This window comes from Colletotrichum costaricense (genome assembly GCF_030867565.1).
Source record: "Colletotrichum costaricense strain IMI 309622 chromosome Unknown Scaffold_31.1, whole genome shotgun sequence".
Taxonomy (NCBI): domain Eukaryota; kingdom Fungi; phylum Ascomycota; class Sordariomycetes; order Glomerellales; family Glomerellaceae; genus Colletotrichum; species Colletotrichum costaricense.
Window position 1 is genome coordinate 120,706 of NW_026848260.1, and position 17,335 is coordinate 138,040.

Sequence of the window (17,335 nt, forward strand, 5' to 3'; positions counted from 1 at the left end):
ACTGTACATGTATTCGGCACGGGAGCATTTTCAAGGAGTCTGATACAAGGTTCAGTGTAGTATACTCAGGGGGACAAATGTACATGATGTTCTGTTTTATTAAGTATGGTGGCAAGCTCTGGATGTGTTCATCCTCACTGAAGTCTCATAAGTAACGACTTGCATGGGGCCTGGAGGCTTCTTGTAGCTTCAAAATGTCGCTCTGTCACTCTGCCCGTCTTATACAGCAGCTCACGCACACGGAAGCAAATGAGGGGCATACGAAACATCGGGGTGAGTTGTCCGCCAAGAGAAACTCTGGGTAATTTTTTCTTCTTTGATTCTGCTATTCTATCACATCTCATCACGTCAAGCCAATAGCACCTCACAGCCCGACCCATTCGAGCGACTTCTCCCAAAGCAAAGTCGCCTTTTCAACGTCATACGCGTGCTCGCCGTACCCGGGCCCCCACGGCTCCCCAGCCGGATCCCACGGCCCGATAATCTGACAGTCCTCGAGGTACATCCCTCCCTTGCCCTCGAGCGCCGCCGCCGTGGCGGCCCACACGGACGTCGAGGCCCCCTGCGGCGCCGTCTTGAAGATCTTGGAAAGGTACGGGTGCTTGGCGAAGCCGCCCTGCTGCTCCTCGGGCATGTGGCGCATCAGCTCCGTGATGACGCCTCCGGGCTGCAGGCTCAGGGCGTGGATACCCTGGGCGCCGTACCGGCGCTCGATCTCGTTGGCCGTCCAGAGATTTGCGGTTTTGCTTTGGGCGTAGGTTGCCATGGGGTCGTAGCAGCCGTCAAAGTTGATGTTGGCGAAGTTTGGCTGGCCGAAGCGGTGGGCTACGGAGGAGACGATGACCACGCGGGAGGAGGTGTGGGACGGGGAGGTTGTCGCGGCTTTGAGGAGTGCGGGTTGGAGGAGGTTGAAGAGGAGGAAGTGCGCGAGGTGGTTCGTGCCGAACTGCGTCTCGAAGCCGTCCCTTGTGCGGCCTTCGGGCGGGGTCATGACGCCCGCGTTGCAGATGAGGATGTCGAGCTTGTCTGTGCTGGCGAGGAAGGCGGCGGCGCAGGCGCGGACGCTGGCGAAGGATTCGAGGTCGAGTTCGAGCAGGTGGACGCGGGCTGTGTCGTTGACGAGGTCGTCGCCGAGGGCTTTGCGGGCTTTGGAGAGGTTGCGGGCTGTCAGGTAGAGGGTTGCGCCGGCGAGGTAGAGGGCTTTGGCGGTTTCGGTGCCGATGCCGGCGGAGCAGCCTGTGATGAGGGCGGTTTTGGAGGCGAGGCCTGAGGGGACGAGGTTTTCGTCGCGGACGATTTGTTCTGCTGTTGGGCGGGCGTCGCCTGGGCCCTTGGGGTCGGCGTGAATTGCGACGTAGCGGTCTGCCATGATGGTGGGGGTGGTGGTGGTTTGTTCAGGAGAGAGGGAGGAGGTCGTTGATGGAATGGCTCGTGGATTTACTTCCGCAGACGAGTGAGAACTTGAAGTTGTGATGATCCATCTTATCGTAGTCGCGGGAGGCTTTATATGACATTTGTACTGTTACTCTCATCGTTGAGAGTTTGCGACTATGACGTTACAGAAGCCACAGTACATACGGATTTACCGTAGCTAAGGGTTGTCATCGAATCCACATGTGGTGTTTTGTTTTCGTCTTGCTTTGCCCCCGGTCAGCAACTAGCTGACTCGCAGCCATATGTCCGGTCTCGTCCGACATACTAGACCTCACCACGCATCGCCAGACTTGGAAAACATTCGCCGTAAATCTGCAAATTCGTCAAACGAGATGTACAGTGATTGCTTTCGAATCGATTCGCAGGTAACGGGCCCACGAAGAACCCGATCTTTACCTCCTTCCTTAAGTCCGAGAAGATAGCTACATCATTGCCTAGCTCTTCATGGAGAAAAGAGCTGTGATGTAATGATATGCAAGGAATGCTTTATTCAAAGTAGAAGAGATCTGAACCTCGAGTATCATTTCCTTTACTTAAATCTAGCTAGAATTAAAAAGACCATTTCCTAACCATCTCCTTTCACTTTGTCTTCGCTGATTGCCCCCAAACCCATCTAACCCCCTCCCCCCAACTTCCTTCACCATCAAAGCAACAATGACCCAATTAATCTGGCTCATCACAGGCTGCTCCTCCGGCCTGGGCCTAGAACTGTCCCGCGAGGTCCTGAAAAGGGGCCACCTCGTAATCGCCTCCTCGCGATCCCCAGAAAAGACGCCCCATCTCGTCGAGGAGATCCAGCAAGCAGGCGGCAACTGGATCGCCCTCGACGTCACAAAAGATAGTGTCCAACAACAGGTAGACAGCGCAGCACAGATCCACGGGCGTATCGACGTCCTCGTGAACAATGCCGGCTACGGCATCGCCGGCGGCTTCGAGGACCTCAGGTGAGAAATCCCAGGCCAGCAAGTATTCACCAAATCACAATTTGACAAGCGAACAAAACACAGCCTCAGCGACTTCCGAACCCTCTTCGACACGAACCTCTTCGGCATAGTCCGCGCAACCCAGGCCGTCCTCCCGCACATGCGCGCCGCACACTCGGGTACCGTAATCAACATCTCTTCCACAGGCGGTCTCCGCGGCCTCGCTGCCGTATCCGCCTACTCGTCCTCGAAATTCGCCGTAGAGGGCCTCTCCGAGTCGTTGGCGGCCGAGTACGCCGACTTTGGCATCCGCGTTATGCTCGTCGAACCGGGCCCGTTTCGGACTTTATTCCGGGACCAGCCCGGCTTCTCGCCCGCCGCGGGGCGGATGAGTGCGTTCTATGAGGGCACGGCGGCGGAGGGGGTTTTGAGGTATTTGGAAGATGGTGGTGGGAAGCAGGCTGGGGATCCGGTGAGGGCTGCGAGGCAGATGTTTGATTTTGTTACGGGGGAGGGGTTAGCGGAGGCAGTGAAGGAGAAGGAGGAGGGGAAGGGAGGGAGGTTTCTGAGGCTTCCGTTGGGAAAGGCTGCTGTCATGGCGGCGCGGGAGAAGGTTGGGGATTTGGAGCGGAATATTGATGCCGTGGCGCATATTGCTAATGCTTGCGATTTCGAGGAGTGAGAGAACGGCAGAAGGTCACTTGAAGTGGAGGTTTAGGCCCAGTCACTCCCGTCAATGAACTGTTTTCCGAGAAGATCAGGACGGTTGAAATAAATAGTCTTGCCTGGGGCGGTGCCACTTTCATACGGAAGAAGCATTGTGTTGGGACGACCAACCTGCTCGGATATGATGGCGCTGCCGCAATGTATTTGATATCAGCTGATGAGATTCCCCGTCTACTAAGTTCCCGCGCCAGGTTTATAGACAGTATATCTGCTGGCTATGGAGCACCTTCAATCTAGTCATCGCATGAAAGGCAACAATTCCATATGAAGAATGGAGCTGTAGATATACGATCTTGAATACCCTTGGCTTTCTTGGGCAGGTTGAGAGCGACCAGTCCTCCTTCAAGCCGGCGCCTCCCCTTTACTACCTATCAGAGCCCAATAGAACATCATATAGAGGTGAGCTTTTGCCCTTTTCGGCTACGAAAGAGGATATTAATACTATCCTGGTGCCCTTGATATCTTACTCAGCTCTCGATAAAACCATTGTTGGGATATCACGACGAAATCGCAAACCTCCCAAACCCCCAATGATTTATCAAGCCATACAGATAATCCATTCTCTGTAAGTTCCACTATCGCTGTGTTTCAGGGTCTTTCAGAAAAAAAAAAAAGGCTTTGCAGCCTAAGGACATCAACAAACGGAATACACACAAACCCAGAAACTTCACACCGCCCACCACTCTCCCTCTCCCATTCTTAACGCGCCTTCCCGTCATCTGAAATCCAACAAACAGAGCCAAAGACCAGATGGCCGAATGGTTACAAGCACGCCGTCGTGGAGCAATAGTAGCTTATTGGCCTCCTATCTTTGCCGAAGGAGTCTCAGCCAAAGGTTGCGGGTGCAAGTCCCGCCGTCGGTACAACTTTTTTTTTTCCCCAATCACTCATTACTTTAAATTTGTCCTTCGAGGCCATTTGTTTCAGCTCATTCCTTGTATTTACAATGAGTCTTCTATTCAGTAGTAATTTACGAACCGTAGGAGGAATTCTAGGGACAAACGAGAATCGAACATGTAAAAGTCCCCCTCCGAGGCTTTCCTCAAATACGCCGCCCACCTAAATACATAACGCAGTCGAGAGACAAAAGAAAACAAAAATCATCCAAGCTACATTGCGTGGTTAGATTACCACTACTATCTTTTTTCGTCCCATCGAACGAAATTACAAATAGTCTATAGCTAATTAGGTCGGCATTTCCATAAGCCCTCGTGTACATATAGGTTTCTACACGAGCAATGCGAATGCCGTCTCTACCAAGAAATGAGCCCAGCCTCGATCGCCCCTTTCCCACTTTATCCCATTCCCTATTTCATGACTCTTAGGAGAAGATGGAGCTTGCTCCAGCGCGTCCAAACCAAGGCCCTACAAGTAAGTAGTCTCGACAGAGACTTCGATATTAATGTTAAGTTTAGATCGAAACCAGCACCGTAGAGTCCGAAGACCGCCATCTAAGCCAGAGGCAACTTAACCAGAGACAATATTAAGCAGATCACAAACATATCTGTGAGATTTTGACTGCAGGAAGTAGACGTACAACGTACCTGGGGAAGGGGGCTACAGGATTCTGTCCCAAGTGGCAGCTTGATATTGACTCCCGATACAGATACACAAGGATCTACATCTGGAATCCAGAATCTGGGCCCAGTATAAAACAATTTCTAACGCCCTACTCATCGATGTTCAAGTGAATCTTTGCAGACTACTACAGCTTCACGTCTTGCTCGAAGCAGCTCGTCCTTGAGTATAGCCATCGTGGAGCGGCCTTGGTGAGAACTTCGCGCCCGGAGTCTCATGGAGGTCTTCCAAGCTTGCCACGCCGCCATTGAGTGACAATAATCGGAAGCTGCTGCGAGTGAACAGAGTTGAACATGTGTCTTCGAGGGAAGGAAGAATAGTAGTCTCAGAGAGCACAACGACTTGTTCGTGCTTGGTCTAAAAACTCTTAAATTGAGGACTGCTTCAATCGTTGAGCTCTCGAAATCTAAACTACTTTATCTGCTGACTAAATAACTGATTGCTCTTCAAGTTGCTGAGTGCTATATGAGCACCGACTCCCATCCTGGCCTACTGTATATGTGCCATGCACGGAGCACACATAAAAGCCATTAGAGATAAGTTGACATGTGGCTAGTGCTCGAAGAAAGTTGGACGCGGGGAAAATAACGACAACACAAGAAAAAAAGTCCTTCTCAATCAGAAGAAAGAAAGCATGTCAACAGCCGGGTTCATCCGAAGTTCGACGCAAAGAAGTCCGTACGTACATATACCGGGGCTACTGAATTGGCTTGACGCGCACCCCACCTTTTGAGTTTCCACACTCCAAAGGAAGACGACTTGGAAAAGGCTCAAGAAGGTTGAGCCGAGATGGCATATGCCCCCCCCCCCCCTCTTCCTCTCGTCCCTGATCGGGGCCTGATGCCAAAGGTAGTGTACGTGGGGAACACGCTCTTCCCGTGAACCGTGTGTCCGAATCTGCAAGCGCTGGATTGGATGCCATGTGCCCATGTCTGGCCAGCTCTGACTGGCTTCCCAGGTGTGATGTCGAAGGACCAAATGCAAGAACCTGCATGTCGGTGCATGCGTGGTTTGCAACCTCTCCCTACGTGACCCTCCTCTCACCTGCACCACCTGCTGCTGGTGCTGCCATCACGAAGGCGGCTGGCCCGATGGCGACCGTAGCTTTGAGCCTGGCAGTATTTATGGCTGGAGGCCCCATGATTTGGGACGAGCGACGTCCCCCTTCTCGGTTGCTCCAGGGCGAGCAAGAGTTCTTCGAGTTTGATATCTGTGATTCAATGCAACGTTCCGATTTTCTCCCGGCAACGCATTCCGGGCTTTCGGCAGCGCCTTATTGGCCTGCCGAATCGAGTGGCCCCCCGAGATCCGAGCCGGTGGTTGTGATGTCTTTCCGGGAGCTCTTTAGCTTTCTTCCGTATTGCAAAAAGTAATTATCATATCCGCCGTTCTCAGGACTGCCAGACCAGCGCCATGGCAGACCGAAATCCAGAGGGGCCAAACCCTCTGGCAACGATTGCGTACTGCCATTTCGATCAGCATGTCGTACGAGTCGCAATGACGGACCGCGGCGCTTCCAGAAGATTAGCCCTGGTGCAATTGGTGACATGCAGCCTTAGTGCTTTATTGGAGTGGTCCCCAAGCGGCGAGTCCAAGAGCAGCTAAGCGGGATTACCCCCATGTTTCCCGCTGCCCAGCGCCATTAATTTCGTCAGCAAACTGTGGGAGGCTATACAAGGTAAACCGTTGGAGCATTGCGTCGGAAGTTGTCCTGAATTCGGCCTGGTGTTGGTCACCGTTTCCTTGTCAGGCCGCTGCTCTTTGCTGTTCGGGATCGAAGCTGAGGGAAAGACAGGCGCTGCCTAAGTTGCTGCTGGAATGTTTTGTTGATTTTTGTGCGATGGGATGATGACTTCATGGCTGCTACAAACACTTTGGTCCCCGATCATCAGCTGTAGAATATTGTGCAGACAGGTAGCTTTGCTATCTTGGACAACTGCTCATGTCAGGTTTTAAACGGCGTGAAGTCGGGGACATGTCCGTAACCTGGTTCCCTGTGACCCCGCGAATCACTTAATTGGACTCGATCTCTGTACAAAAAGGATGTCTGACGCCACCCCATGCGAGAGTTGGGTGTGACAGCGAACTGGCCACAGAGTACAGATAGCTAGCTGGTCGCCCATAAGAAAGGCGGGACTGTGTTGCTGGACGTTGTTGACCTTGGTCGGACGCCATCAGCCAGCGGCACAGTTTCTTTCGGCATTGTCGGGACAATAATCCTTCGAGAAGACACAACACAGTATGACCACCACAGATCAGCTGGGCCAAGTGCAGTGTGGTAGGCAGGGAAATGGACAGCTGGCAGCCCGTTCATTGTACTGACTGAGTGGTTGCGCTGGACCAAACGTGCACTTGTGGCGTCGGTCACTTGCAAGTGAGGTCCTCGGTTTGATTCATTATACCTGACACGTCAAGATGGTTCTGAGCAGTACGGCGTCTAAGCTGTATCAGCCGGCCCTTTGACACATCAAGATTCAGCTCGGAGAACCTGTCATCAATTCCTCAAGAGAGAATCCAAAGTTTGGCGAGACGGGACGAGTGCGAGGCCCTCGGGCGGCGGGCTGCCATCAGACCATCACAATCCAGATCGTCGGGTTGGGCTGTCGCAGTCGAGACAGAAATCAAACTCTGCGCAGTACCGCCCGTGGGTTTCTCGCCATGGCGATTCCGAACGTCCAATGGACGTGACGGATCGTTCTGTCGTATCTTCCAGTCTCCCCAAAGATCCCTCAGGCCGGTAATGAGGAGTTTCCGGTTGGGAGAAAAATCGTACCAGCCAGAACCAAAAGGGTCCAAATAGGTGAAGAGCCAAGACGCAGGTTGCTTCAATGGAAGGGAGCAGGTTCAGGGATCCTTTGATGGGTCCACTTCCCGAGTCGACAAGAGAACAGAGTTGGAAACTGTTCCATTGAAGTTTCAAGAATCAGCGGCGCGTCTTCCAATCCATCAGGGAGGGCGCCAGCAGCCGACGGATCGCTGAGAGACATCGGCAAGCTGCCATCGATATCGATGCCGACTTTTTGCCGCGCACTGGTGGCCATTCTGCAACCGGTTACGGGTTAGTTGCCCCCATTCGGAGAGCTGAGCCACCAGTACTAGGACAGCCTTGCAGGCTTGCAGCGTGCGACCTGCTGCATAGGTGCGTGATGATGACCTCCTGCAGGCCGCGCGGGTTGCAGGTATGACGGCACGGCAGCCGTATGCTGCATTTTTGGCAATTGCGGCGGAGTGGTAGTTGAAGGTTGTGGTCGGTACACAATCACCCTCACTTCATAGCGTTTCCACGTCTTGCGCAACGCTCGTCAATTCCATCAAAAAAGGTTGTCCGCCTGCTCGGAACGATGGACCGACTCAGGTTGCATCATGATCAAGACCGTTTCGACATTGGGCCTCAGAGCAACCGAGCGGAAGCCGAAGAAGAACAGAGTCGGCGGACATTACTATCTCGTGTCGGCCACGATGGTCTGATCCCATAGCACGGCTTTGGTGATTCGTTGACATTGCGACGGCGCAGCTGACAGTCTGCCAGCGCCTTGAATCGTAAAGCTTGAGGGATCTGGGATCAGGGGAGGACGAGGTGTGGATCACCAGAGATTGAGGGATCTGGCCTTGCGGTATGAAGCTCGGGACGCTGACTGCCTGAGGCGAATGGGGCCGCAGCGCGAACCTCACAACCTGAAGAGAGGAGCAGTCCGGGAGAGTCGTGTTTGATTGCCGCTTCTAGGGCACACAGGGCTCTCCATCTTGGGGGCGAGAACTGTCCGTTCGTATCCTTCTAGAACACTGGCGACGCGAAGATCAGAATTATTGTCGAACTGTTGATATCAGTGATCTTCCTGTGGAGCTGGGCCGTGTTTGGTCCGAAAACGCCGACGCTATGAGACTCGAATGAGTAGCAGCGGTGATCGAACGGAGGCTCTCCCATCAAATCAAAAAGATAGAATATGCCGGTCGTGGTGTTTCCGCATACCGTTACCGACGGAATCCCGCCGTCTGCAAAGTCCTGTGCATGACCTGTGGGGGAAGATGGAGGGAGGTGGGAACGCGGCGGGAGTTCGGTCCATTGTCAGGAAGGTCGTTTAGTCGGATCCAATGGGTCCTCGGTGATGGTGCGTGAGTGTGCATGGCGAGCACTGTGCGGGGTAACAAGCTCGATTTTCTTGTTGCTTAGGAAGCCCTCCACAACCCAAATCATCAATAAGTACTGCGTCCTCCTTAAGGCAATGCCGATCACGTTGACAGCGGCCGGCAAGGAAACTTTCAGATTAAGGCAAGCCAAATGCTGACGGCACCTACAAACTACAGCACGGTAGCATGTCGACGTGTCAGTTTTGGTTGGCCAAAAGGGTTACAAGTCATAGGCGGCGCATCCTTGTCGACACCAGCCCGGCTGTTAAACCGTAGTCTGTTGGTAACAAAGTGGTAGCCTCTCGCTCGTAGTTGTCAGGTTTCGGAGGGGGAGAGGCGAAGCAAGGAGGTTCAAGGACACCCACCTTCAGAGTCAGTACCTGGTTAGCGGGTAGGGCAAGTCGGGCTAGGGCGGCCCCCAGAGGCGAAGAAAGGCAGCTAGGAAAGATGAAGAGCGACCATCTGAGACGTTAACCGATCAAATCGCATCTCGAGAGAGGCGGGTTGCGGCCTCAGCTGACGTAACTGCTGGCTCCGAAGCTGCGTGTAGCCGCTGGGGCTAGATGCGTCCGAGAGGACAGAAAGTGACCGTAGCACAGAGGGCAATTACCGACACGATGCTTCTTTGTTGAGGTTTTGCAAGCATGGCACGTTCGTATGGGCCTCGAGAATGTCGTTCCAATAATACGGAGTATGGTGAAATAGGGGGTTATCTGCGGGCTCGCGGCAGTGAATGTTCGTTTTTTAGGGACCCGTTCTCCATATGCCAGGGCTCAAGAATTATTGCTGCTAGAGCGCGCGAAAGAGCAGATCTGCGGTCCACTTGGCACCTGGGGTGTAAATTGATGAGAAGGGTCTCGGCCTCGACCATGGGGTTTGCTCTTTGGGATAGACATGGAGGCATGCGGAAGTAGAAGTACGGGACTGGTGGCAATAGCTTGCTTCCTGCGTCGGTGGCTGAAATTGTTGCTCGGCTCGGTCTGCAGAAAGATCAACCTTCCAATGGGCGCCAGCGAGATGCAGCAACACAGACTTGAGTGTCCAGACCGAGGCAGTTGACAAAGAACGGAGAAAGCTGATGCCGACGACAAGGGCCTGAGTCACAATTTGCTGTCTCGTAGGCATCGTCTTCTCTGGGAAGGGAACGGTGTTGGATCATGGTGATGCTGAGCTTGACTACTGTTGGTCCGGCGGCGTTGAAGGTCTCGAGGGTGTCTATGCTGAGCACGAGGTTTCCGATGTGAGAGGATCTAGTGTTCTGGTGTGCCTCCCTGCTAGATGGCGTCAATTGGTATGTCCGTACTTTCCTAAGAGATAATCATGAAGTATATATCTATCCGACTCTATTTCCCTTATATTCGCTTGTGAAAAGTTTCAAAACAAAGTAGAAGTTGGGGAAAGGCTGGACACGGATGTACTGACGCCTTCTAGCGGTTGATGGGATAGGAGACAGAGGTTTGTGTGTGCCCAGATTCCGCTTGCGCTTGGTTGTTGCTTGCTCTGCCTTCCAATGCGACCAACTTATTTGGAACTTCACATGACACGGTAGGACTGAGGTTCGCAACAAAGGGCTGTAGAGGTGTTCACGTAATGTGAGCGCAGCAAGCAGACAAGACGTAGGAAGGAGCGTTGGGCAGCAGATTTGTGTGCCATTGGAACGTTCCTGACGATAAGTCCAACGAGCCAAACGTTCTTTCCCTGATCCTTGAAGTGAGCATCGAAAGAACGGCTTCTCGGAGCTCAGGCTCATCTACCTAAGGTAGTTCGCAATACCATATCAGTACCTACAGACAGATACATAGGCACCTTGATTTTTCCATCTTCCATTCGCACTCTCAGGTCTTTCCGGGTTTGAATGAGGTGAGCTGCGGCGATACGGATAAGGCACGTCCCCGTAGGTTCCTTACTGTTTGGTAATGGCAATCGCGGAAAGGGCAAGCAAGGTACATGGGTACTAGTTGCTCGTTAGCGTGGGTGGATCAACCAGAGGTTTAAGTGGTTGGCAGGGGTGCTCCCCACGCATTGGTCTGTGTCTGGCCCAGTCGTTATTTCGGGTTTCTTGGAGATTGTCTGCGTGGTGCTTGCTTCAATAGTGACGCTGAGGAGTCGGTCCTGGTGCTGTGCAAGATTCCGAGAGGCACAGCAAGCATGTGAGATTTGTGACGCTCGCTTTCCGCGGTTCTCGTCTAGTACCAGGACTTCGTAAACACCGGATACAAGGACACCTTTCCAGGCCTAGGTCTGGCGACATTTTCTCTGGAATCCCAATGTTGAGAATTCAAGGGGCGGGAGAAGGACGAGGGCGAGGAAAGACGCGACATGGAATGAGAGACGGAACATGGAAATGCTCGGGAAGAAGAACGAACGGCGCGGGCGGGAACCCAAGACACATACAAGTACTGATACCGTGCAGTCGAAACGGCGCTAACGCAACAATGGAGATTTCGACGGGGAACTACGTACCGGGCTACCTTCCTCTGTCTTTCTGTCGTTCTCCTTCCTTTTTTCCTCTTCTGCTGACCTCATCACGAAGAACCGGAAACTGGCAACTTCACGAGCAGCTGTCTCGTCTTCCTTTTAGAAACCTGGAGACGGTCCCAGCGGATTCAACGGCAAGAGAAGGAGAGATAGGGCTGGCGAGATGGTACCTTACAAAGAAGTATGCATGTTCCTCTTTTCATCTCGAGATGCCAATCTCCTTCTCCTGCTTCTCCAATATCGAGTGGGTCGCCTGCCGACCCCGGCCCGCCTGGCTTGGAAGCTTGCTGAAGCCTGATCATTGACGGGATGGGATGGAGCAGGAGCACTGGAACAACTTAGCAAGTCTGGCAAGTTGGAGCCCCAGAGATTAGGTACGTTCAACTGATGGATGGCGTCTTGCTGTGCTTACCCACGCGATTTCCCAAATGTTAATTATCCCCGAGACCGCATGCGACGACCTACAGGTGCAGGTGCAGGTGCAGGCGGGCGACCGCCGACGATGACATGGCCTTTATCACATAAGCTATCCGTTCCAATTCCTACCTTAATAGGTTCCGGATGATGCTGAATGGTAGGGGCAGCCTGGCAGACCACTTTTCGAAAAGATACTGGACGGATACCATCCACAAGCTCCCTCGGCTTGTTTCTACGTCGACATGCCCCCGTCTTCTGCCTCCCCTCCCATTCACTCACGTCCACTGAGATACATGTTCCGAGGAGGAGGTCAATACCTCACCTTACTTGCATATCCTTACAGCCATGCAGCTTCCACGCAGTCCTGATGCATGCCCTGCAACTTGGAAATTTGTTCGAGCATCGACGTGCATCGACGAACATCGAGACGTTGCGGCGGACCGGCTGCTCGCCAAAGGGAGAGCCGACTTGTGGATATTAATGAAGGCTGTTGGCTGTTGAGTAAGCGCTGCCAAATGCTTACATGGACAGTGAGACGGCAAGTATCAAGTGAAGATATTTGGAGTCTGCCCAGTGGAGGCGTACCATCCAGCTTCAGTCCCTGATGACAGGTACATTGCCTCTTCTGGTGTCTCGTCTCAAATTGACGTCTCGACTCGACAGTGTCGCGGCAGGCTCCCTCGCCCAGTATTGGGAATTCCAACTTCAGGCACGGAGTGGAAGGGAGAAGCTTCGCAGGAATTCGAGGTAAGCGCGTAGACTTGGTCCAGTACCTAAGTAGAAGGGCGGTCGGCCTCGAACAGTTTGTTGTGCTTGATGTGGTCGGCCGGACATGATACTTCAGACTCATGGGATTGAGGAAAAAAGAAGATCTGTTAGGGAAAAGTGACGATGGTAGGAAATCTATTGACTGTCAATCCTAGGTGAAGAAAGGTAAGGTAAGTGCTTTCGAAAGGTACAGAGTTTTACCTACCTAACCTCCCGTTGGACAGTTGAAGGCAGGCACGTTCTTGAAGGCAGAGTGTACCGGTACCTTCCTCCGGTTCGGCCACCCCCACCCCGTCCTCCTCCTTCTCAGCGATGGAGTTCCCGTCAAGTTCTTGCGCTAGCGTCCCGTTGCTCAAAGTGCAGTGTCCAATGTCGTCTCTCGTCCCTGGCCCCCCTTGGTCCCAGATTCCCAGTCGGTGTCCTAGTCGCCGTTGCAGTTTGCAGTTGCAGTCGCAGTTGGTCTTTCCCACCCAGCATGTTGAGGAGGTGCACCTCACACCCTTCCTCCCCGGCCCTCCCCCTTCGCTCCTTCTACTTGTTGCATATCCGCAACAAGGCAAGGTACCCAAGGCAGAAACCTTCCACGACCTAAGGTGAAGCAAGGCACCTCGAGTTAGGTACCTACCTAGGTACGTAGGACAGATAACGTATGATACCTTTGGCAGATACGTCCGCACTTACCTAGGAATACAGAGTGCCCGCCCAGCACATAGAAATTTGATGCTCCGACATGTAAAAGTGTTAGACGGTCAAGGGCATGTGCGGGTTGTGCGCCGGGTGCCTCCCTCGTCGGTGCAGTGCTAGTGTGCTCCGTACACAGTAATGAAGTAAAATACGGTATCCAGTTGGCACCTTCCTCGACTTCCATCTCCTTCGCCCCTCCACCCCCATCCTCCACCGTCCATCCCTGCCTCGTCTCCTCGCAGTCGCTGCTGCCCCGGTGTGCCCCCAAGGTACCCAAGACTGCCTTACCTCACATTGGTATTCTCCTTCCTCCTCCTCCACTTCTGGTGCTTGGCTGGAAACTTGTCGCTGCCGAACTCCCCCAAGTGCAGGTGCAAGTTACAAGTTGCAAGTCACAGTACCTCGTACGGATACAGAGACAACCTGAGCCTACCACTTCCTCCTGTGTCCTCCTCCACCAGACCACCACCCACTGCGCGACTGCCAACTGGAACTGGGCCTTCCTTCCGCATCGGCTTGGCTGTGCTGCCCCCGTACGAAGTACCTTTCCAAGTCCCTACTGCTTCTGCTCCTCCCTCTCACATTTGGGTCTCCCACTCATTTTTTCTCATGTATTTTTGTATTTTTGATTTCATTTTCCACGCTCGCCTCTTTTGATCCTGCCACCCCGGGACTGGCTGCACTAGCAAACGCAAAAAGTCATCATCATCATTCTCTCTGTGACTTCCTCCCTGCCCTGCCTGCTCTGCTGGCAATGACTGCTCGACTTCTTCTCACTGCCTCGAGTCCCACATCGCCTTGCCACGGTCCGAAGTCAAGCCAAGGCACAGGCCTTGAACACCAGAGAGAGAGAGAGAGAGAGAAAGATACATAGTTACCAGCATCACTCTACCTAGGTACCTTAGGTTGTCCGACCCGGACGCTACCTTCTAATACCCAGACCACCTCACACACACATCCACCCACCCACCTACTAACCCATACGTCCGATTCGACCCGCCAGTTCGCCGTCGTCTCGTTTCCCGCATACCTCTTTGCTCTTCTCCGTCTTGGAGCATTCGCCTGATTTCTCTCCATCACCTCAAACCGCACCAGCCGACGACCGCCACCTCGAAACGAGTGCCCTCACACCAAACTCCGCTGCAAAGGAAATTCATCTTGCGCATCTCTGGCCAACAAAAAAAGAGTCTTTCTTTGCTCTACCTCTCGCCTGCTTTCGTACCCGTTGATCGTTGACTCGAGCCCGCGCAACAACTTCGAGGAACAAACCCCGTCCCTCTTTTCCCCTTTGGTGAGTGGTTTCCCTGTCAGTCCGCTACAACCCTGCGCAAAAAAAGCCGCGAGACATTTAACCGCGCCGCCGCCCATACCCAAAAATTTATTTTCCCTGTCTTTCCCGTTGGCCTCTCCCCTGACACTGCGGCGCCGTCTTTCAACCCATCCCTTTGCGACACCGTTCCCCCTGAGGCTCCTCAACCGCGCCTCTGGTCTCGAACATCGCCTTGAGAAGACCTGAACTGATTTTTCCCTTCTTCCAGAAAGGATCAGAAATCTCTCGACCGGCCTTTTTCGCGCGGCACTTTCATCTCGACCTCTCAGACAACAACTGTGGCCAACCGGGTTTCATCTCCCTCAACCACAAGCATCACCATGTCCTATTACGAGAACAACCCGCAATGGTCCAATCCCGGCCAGAACAACTGGGAACACCAAGCGCCTCCTGCCCGTGCTGGTGAGTCGGCCCAGTTGTCGCAACAGCACCAAATCGCAAAACCAGACGCCGGAATTGACTCGAGGTTCTCGCCAACAGGTGCCAGCGGCCCAACGCCCCAGGACGACTTCGCATTCTTCTACCAATTCGAGGGTAGGTCATCTCGAAATCTTCGGCGCGCGGCAATCCAATATCATGGCGCGGGCGTCTGTCCATCGTCTACCCGCGCCTACAGTGTGCCGTGCGCAGGAAGAGCAAGGCTGACGAGATAATTACTATAGATGTGGTGCGGACACTGACTGCTAGGCCTACAGAGGTTGATCGTGCGTACGAGAATCTCGCCAAGGGCGGGAAGTCATACGGCATGGGCGGTCGCGGACGTGAGTACCCAACCCCTGGTGGTCCCAAGATGGGTCCCGCCGGTCATGGTCCCGCCAGAAAATCCCTCGACTTCAGTAAGTCTGCCCGCAACTGGCGGGCATCACCGCAGCCTTCCCGATACTAACTTGTAACGCGCAGCCGGACGCATGGGAGCCGGAGCCGGTCCCGGACCCAGACCGCACTCGATGAACCAGTTCGATGATGCCCGAGGCCACCCCAACTCGAACCTCCAGAACTTTTACGCCTCCCAGCGCCACCAGCCCTCCCGAGGCTCCAACGACGCGGAACAGATGATGCAGGCCAAGAGAAGGATGGCCGCCCAACGGGAGCGGGAACTGCGAAACCTGCACACTGAGCAGCAATACCAACGAAGTAGGCCGCCCTCTTCTGTATAGCACACATACTCCATATGCCAGGGGGGAACCAGCAAAGCAGAAAAATAGATAATTCAGGCCGAGGGGTTTCACCATCATGCGCATCCTGCTGCCCCGTCATGTCACTGTCGAAAGATGCTATCCTGAAAGATCCTTCGTCCATCCCTTCCCCGTAATACCGAGAGATTTCGGAGGAAGCCATGCTAATCAACTGTGCGCGCAGCCGTCGTTTCTGACATCCCCTACGGTGCCAAGGCCATGTCCGAGGAGGAGACTCGCGACTTGATTGCTCGTCAGCGGAGCGCCTTGTACGGCGAGGGTCCGTTTGCTGAGAAGGCAGGTTATGTTGACGAGAACGGAGTCGTGCGCACTGGTGTCCCGACCCACAGCGGCCCCTCCAGCCTGCGTGGTCAATCTCCCTTGACCTACGATCCGGCTCGCGGCCCGCCTCCTCACGGTGATGCTCACACTCCCGTTTCGGCTACTGATGCTGGTCCCGGGCCCATTGCTGGACCCCCGGGCGAACAAGGCTCGCGTGGTGGCAGCATTGCCAGCCCTCAGCCTAACGCTCCGAGCAACAACAAGAGTGCGTTCGAGTCCGCGGTCAACCAGGCTGCGGCCCGCACCAACAACTCTTCGCCTGGCGGCTCCCCGCCGCGTCAGGAGCTTCCGGCTGGAGCCAAATCGGGCCAGACCGTTGCTCCCATTGGCACCCGACCTTCAGGAAACCAGGCTGGAGCCTCGAACCCGTCCTCGAAGAGATCTACCACTCCATTGGCATCCCCTGGCGGTTGGGGCCGTGGAAATGGGGTGTGGGGCCCCCAGTCTTCCGGCCTGAGCCAGCCTCCCGCGAGCGTCTGGGGCTAGAAGAACTCGACGCCTTGAACCGCATCACGTCTTTTGGAAACGTTGGCGCAATTATGGAATTGAACAGGAAGAGAATGATGGTTAGGAGGTTTGCGCGGGTGGGGTTTCAGCTTGATTTCAACATCGATTGATTTTCCACGGTCACGGAAAACTTGATATATACCTCGGTCTCGACACGGTACTCGGAGTGAGGGTGTCTTTCGGCATCTTTTGAGGAGTTTTCTTTTTACACCATAAGCAGGGGCCGAATCCTGCAACCTCGGAGTCGAACAGTATTGCTACGGGGTAAAAGGAGATGCATGTCAAATGAACACGAAAGAGGGGGCCAGCAGTTGTTTAGGGTGTTGGCAGGGAGATCACAGCGTGAAGGAACTGTTTCGGGTGATCTGGGAAATTCAGGCGACTGTGAACACGGAGCAGGGCGATTCATTTTTCTGTTCTTTTGGGCAGATGTCCGTTCGGGCTGGGCATGGAATGATTCGGGTGCCAAAAGCGTCGGAGGGCAACCTATGATTCGAATTGCAAGCATACAATACGGCGTGGGCGTGGATTCCGACATCTGGTTTGACTCGAATGGGTTGGGACTGGGAAACACACATCCGGGGAGTTGGTACAAAGCACACAAGACGACTCTTCTTTTCACACGGCGAAAAAAATCACACAAAAAATCAGGGATTTGGGGAATCGGGGTGTTTCTGGATTCTTACTTTGGGGGGGATCCGTTTTTCCTTGTCTTTCTGCTACGGGGGGTTTCCACACCGGAAGGTTGCGCCGCAGGAGTTCTTCACTTGCCTTTCCAGCCCTTGACTGCTTCTGGGACACCGGGACGGTCAGGGCTATAATGAGGTTTCGTGATTCTTTTTCGA

The 17,335-nt window shown here is 53.9% G+C and overlaps 5 protein-coding genes across 5 annotated transcripts; 4 read left to right on the top strand and 1 right to left on the bottom strand.

The window, feature by feature from the left end:
* Nucleotides 1–364: 364 nt before the first annotated feature.
* Nucleotides 365–1,369, bottom strand: CCOS01_16490 (oxidoreductase; the record flags this gene model as incomplete). The annotated part of the gene is made up of 1 exon (XM_060464626.1): nt 365–1,369. The coding sequence occupies one exon, from the start codon at nt 1,367–1,369 to the stop codon at nt 365–367; it is 1,005 nt and encodes a 334-aa protein (XP_060304762.1).
* Nucleotides 1,370–2,088: 719 nt separating this feature from the next.
* On the top strand, nt 2,089–3,039 carry CCOS01_16491 (uncharacterized protein; the record flags this gene model as incomplete). The annotated part of the gene is made up of 2 exons (XM_060464627.1): nt 2,089–2,378; nt 2,442–3,039. The coding sequence occupies 2 exons, from the start codon at nt 2,089–2,091 to the stop codon at nt 3,037–3,039; spliced, it is 888 nt and encodes a 295-aa protein (XP_060304763.1).
* A 2,542-nt stretch (nt 3,040–5,581) lies between these two features.
* Nucleotides 5,582–6,266, top strand: CCOS01_16492 (uncharacterized protein; the record flags this gene model as incomplete). Its single annotated transcript, XM_060464628.1, has 2 exons — nt 5,582–5,977; nt 6,042–6,266. The coding sequence occupies 2 exons, from the start codon at nt 5,582–5,584 to the stop codon at nt 6,264–6,266; spliced, it is 621 nt and encodes a 206-aa protein (XP_060304764.1).
* An 8,520-nt stretch (nt 6,267–14,786) lies between these two features.
* Nucleotides 14,787–16,469, top strand: CCOS01_16493 (uncharacterized protein; the record flags this gene model as incomplete). The annotated part of the gene is made up of 4 exons (XM_060464629.1): nt 14,787–15,000; nt 15,129–15,302; nt 15,367–15,600; nt 15,826–16,469. The coding sequence occupies 4 exons, from the start codon at nt 14,787–14,789 to the stop codon at nt 16,467–16,469; spliced, it is 1,266 nt and encodes a 421-aa protein (XP_060304765.1).
* A 299-nt stretch (nt 16,470–16,768) lies between these two features.
* On the top strand, nt 16,769–17,311 carry CCOS01_16494 (uncharacterized protein; the record flags this gene model as incomplete). Its single annotated transcript, XM_060464630.1, has 1 exon — nt 16,769–17,311. One exon carries the CDS (start codon nt 16,769–16,771, stop codon nt 17,309–17,311), a length of 543 nt encoding a protein of 180 aa, XP_060304766.1.
* Between the last annotated feature and the right edge of the window lie 24 nt (nt 17,312–17,335).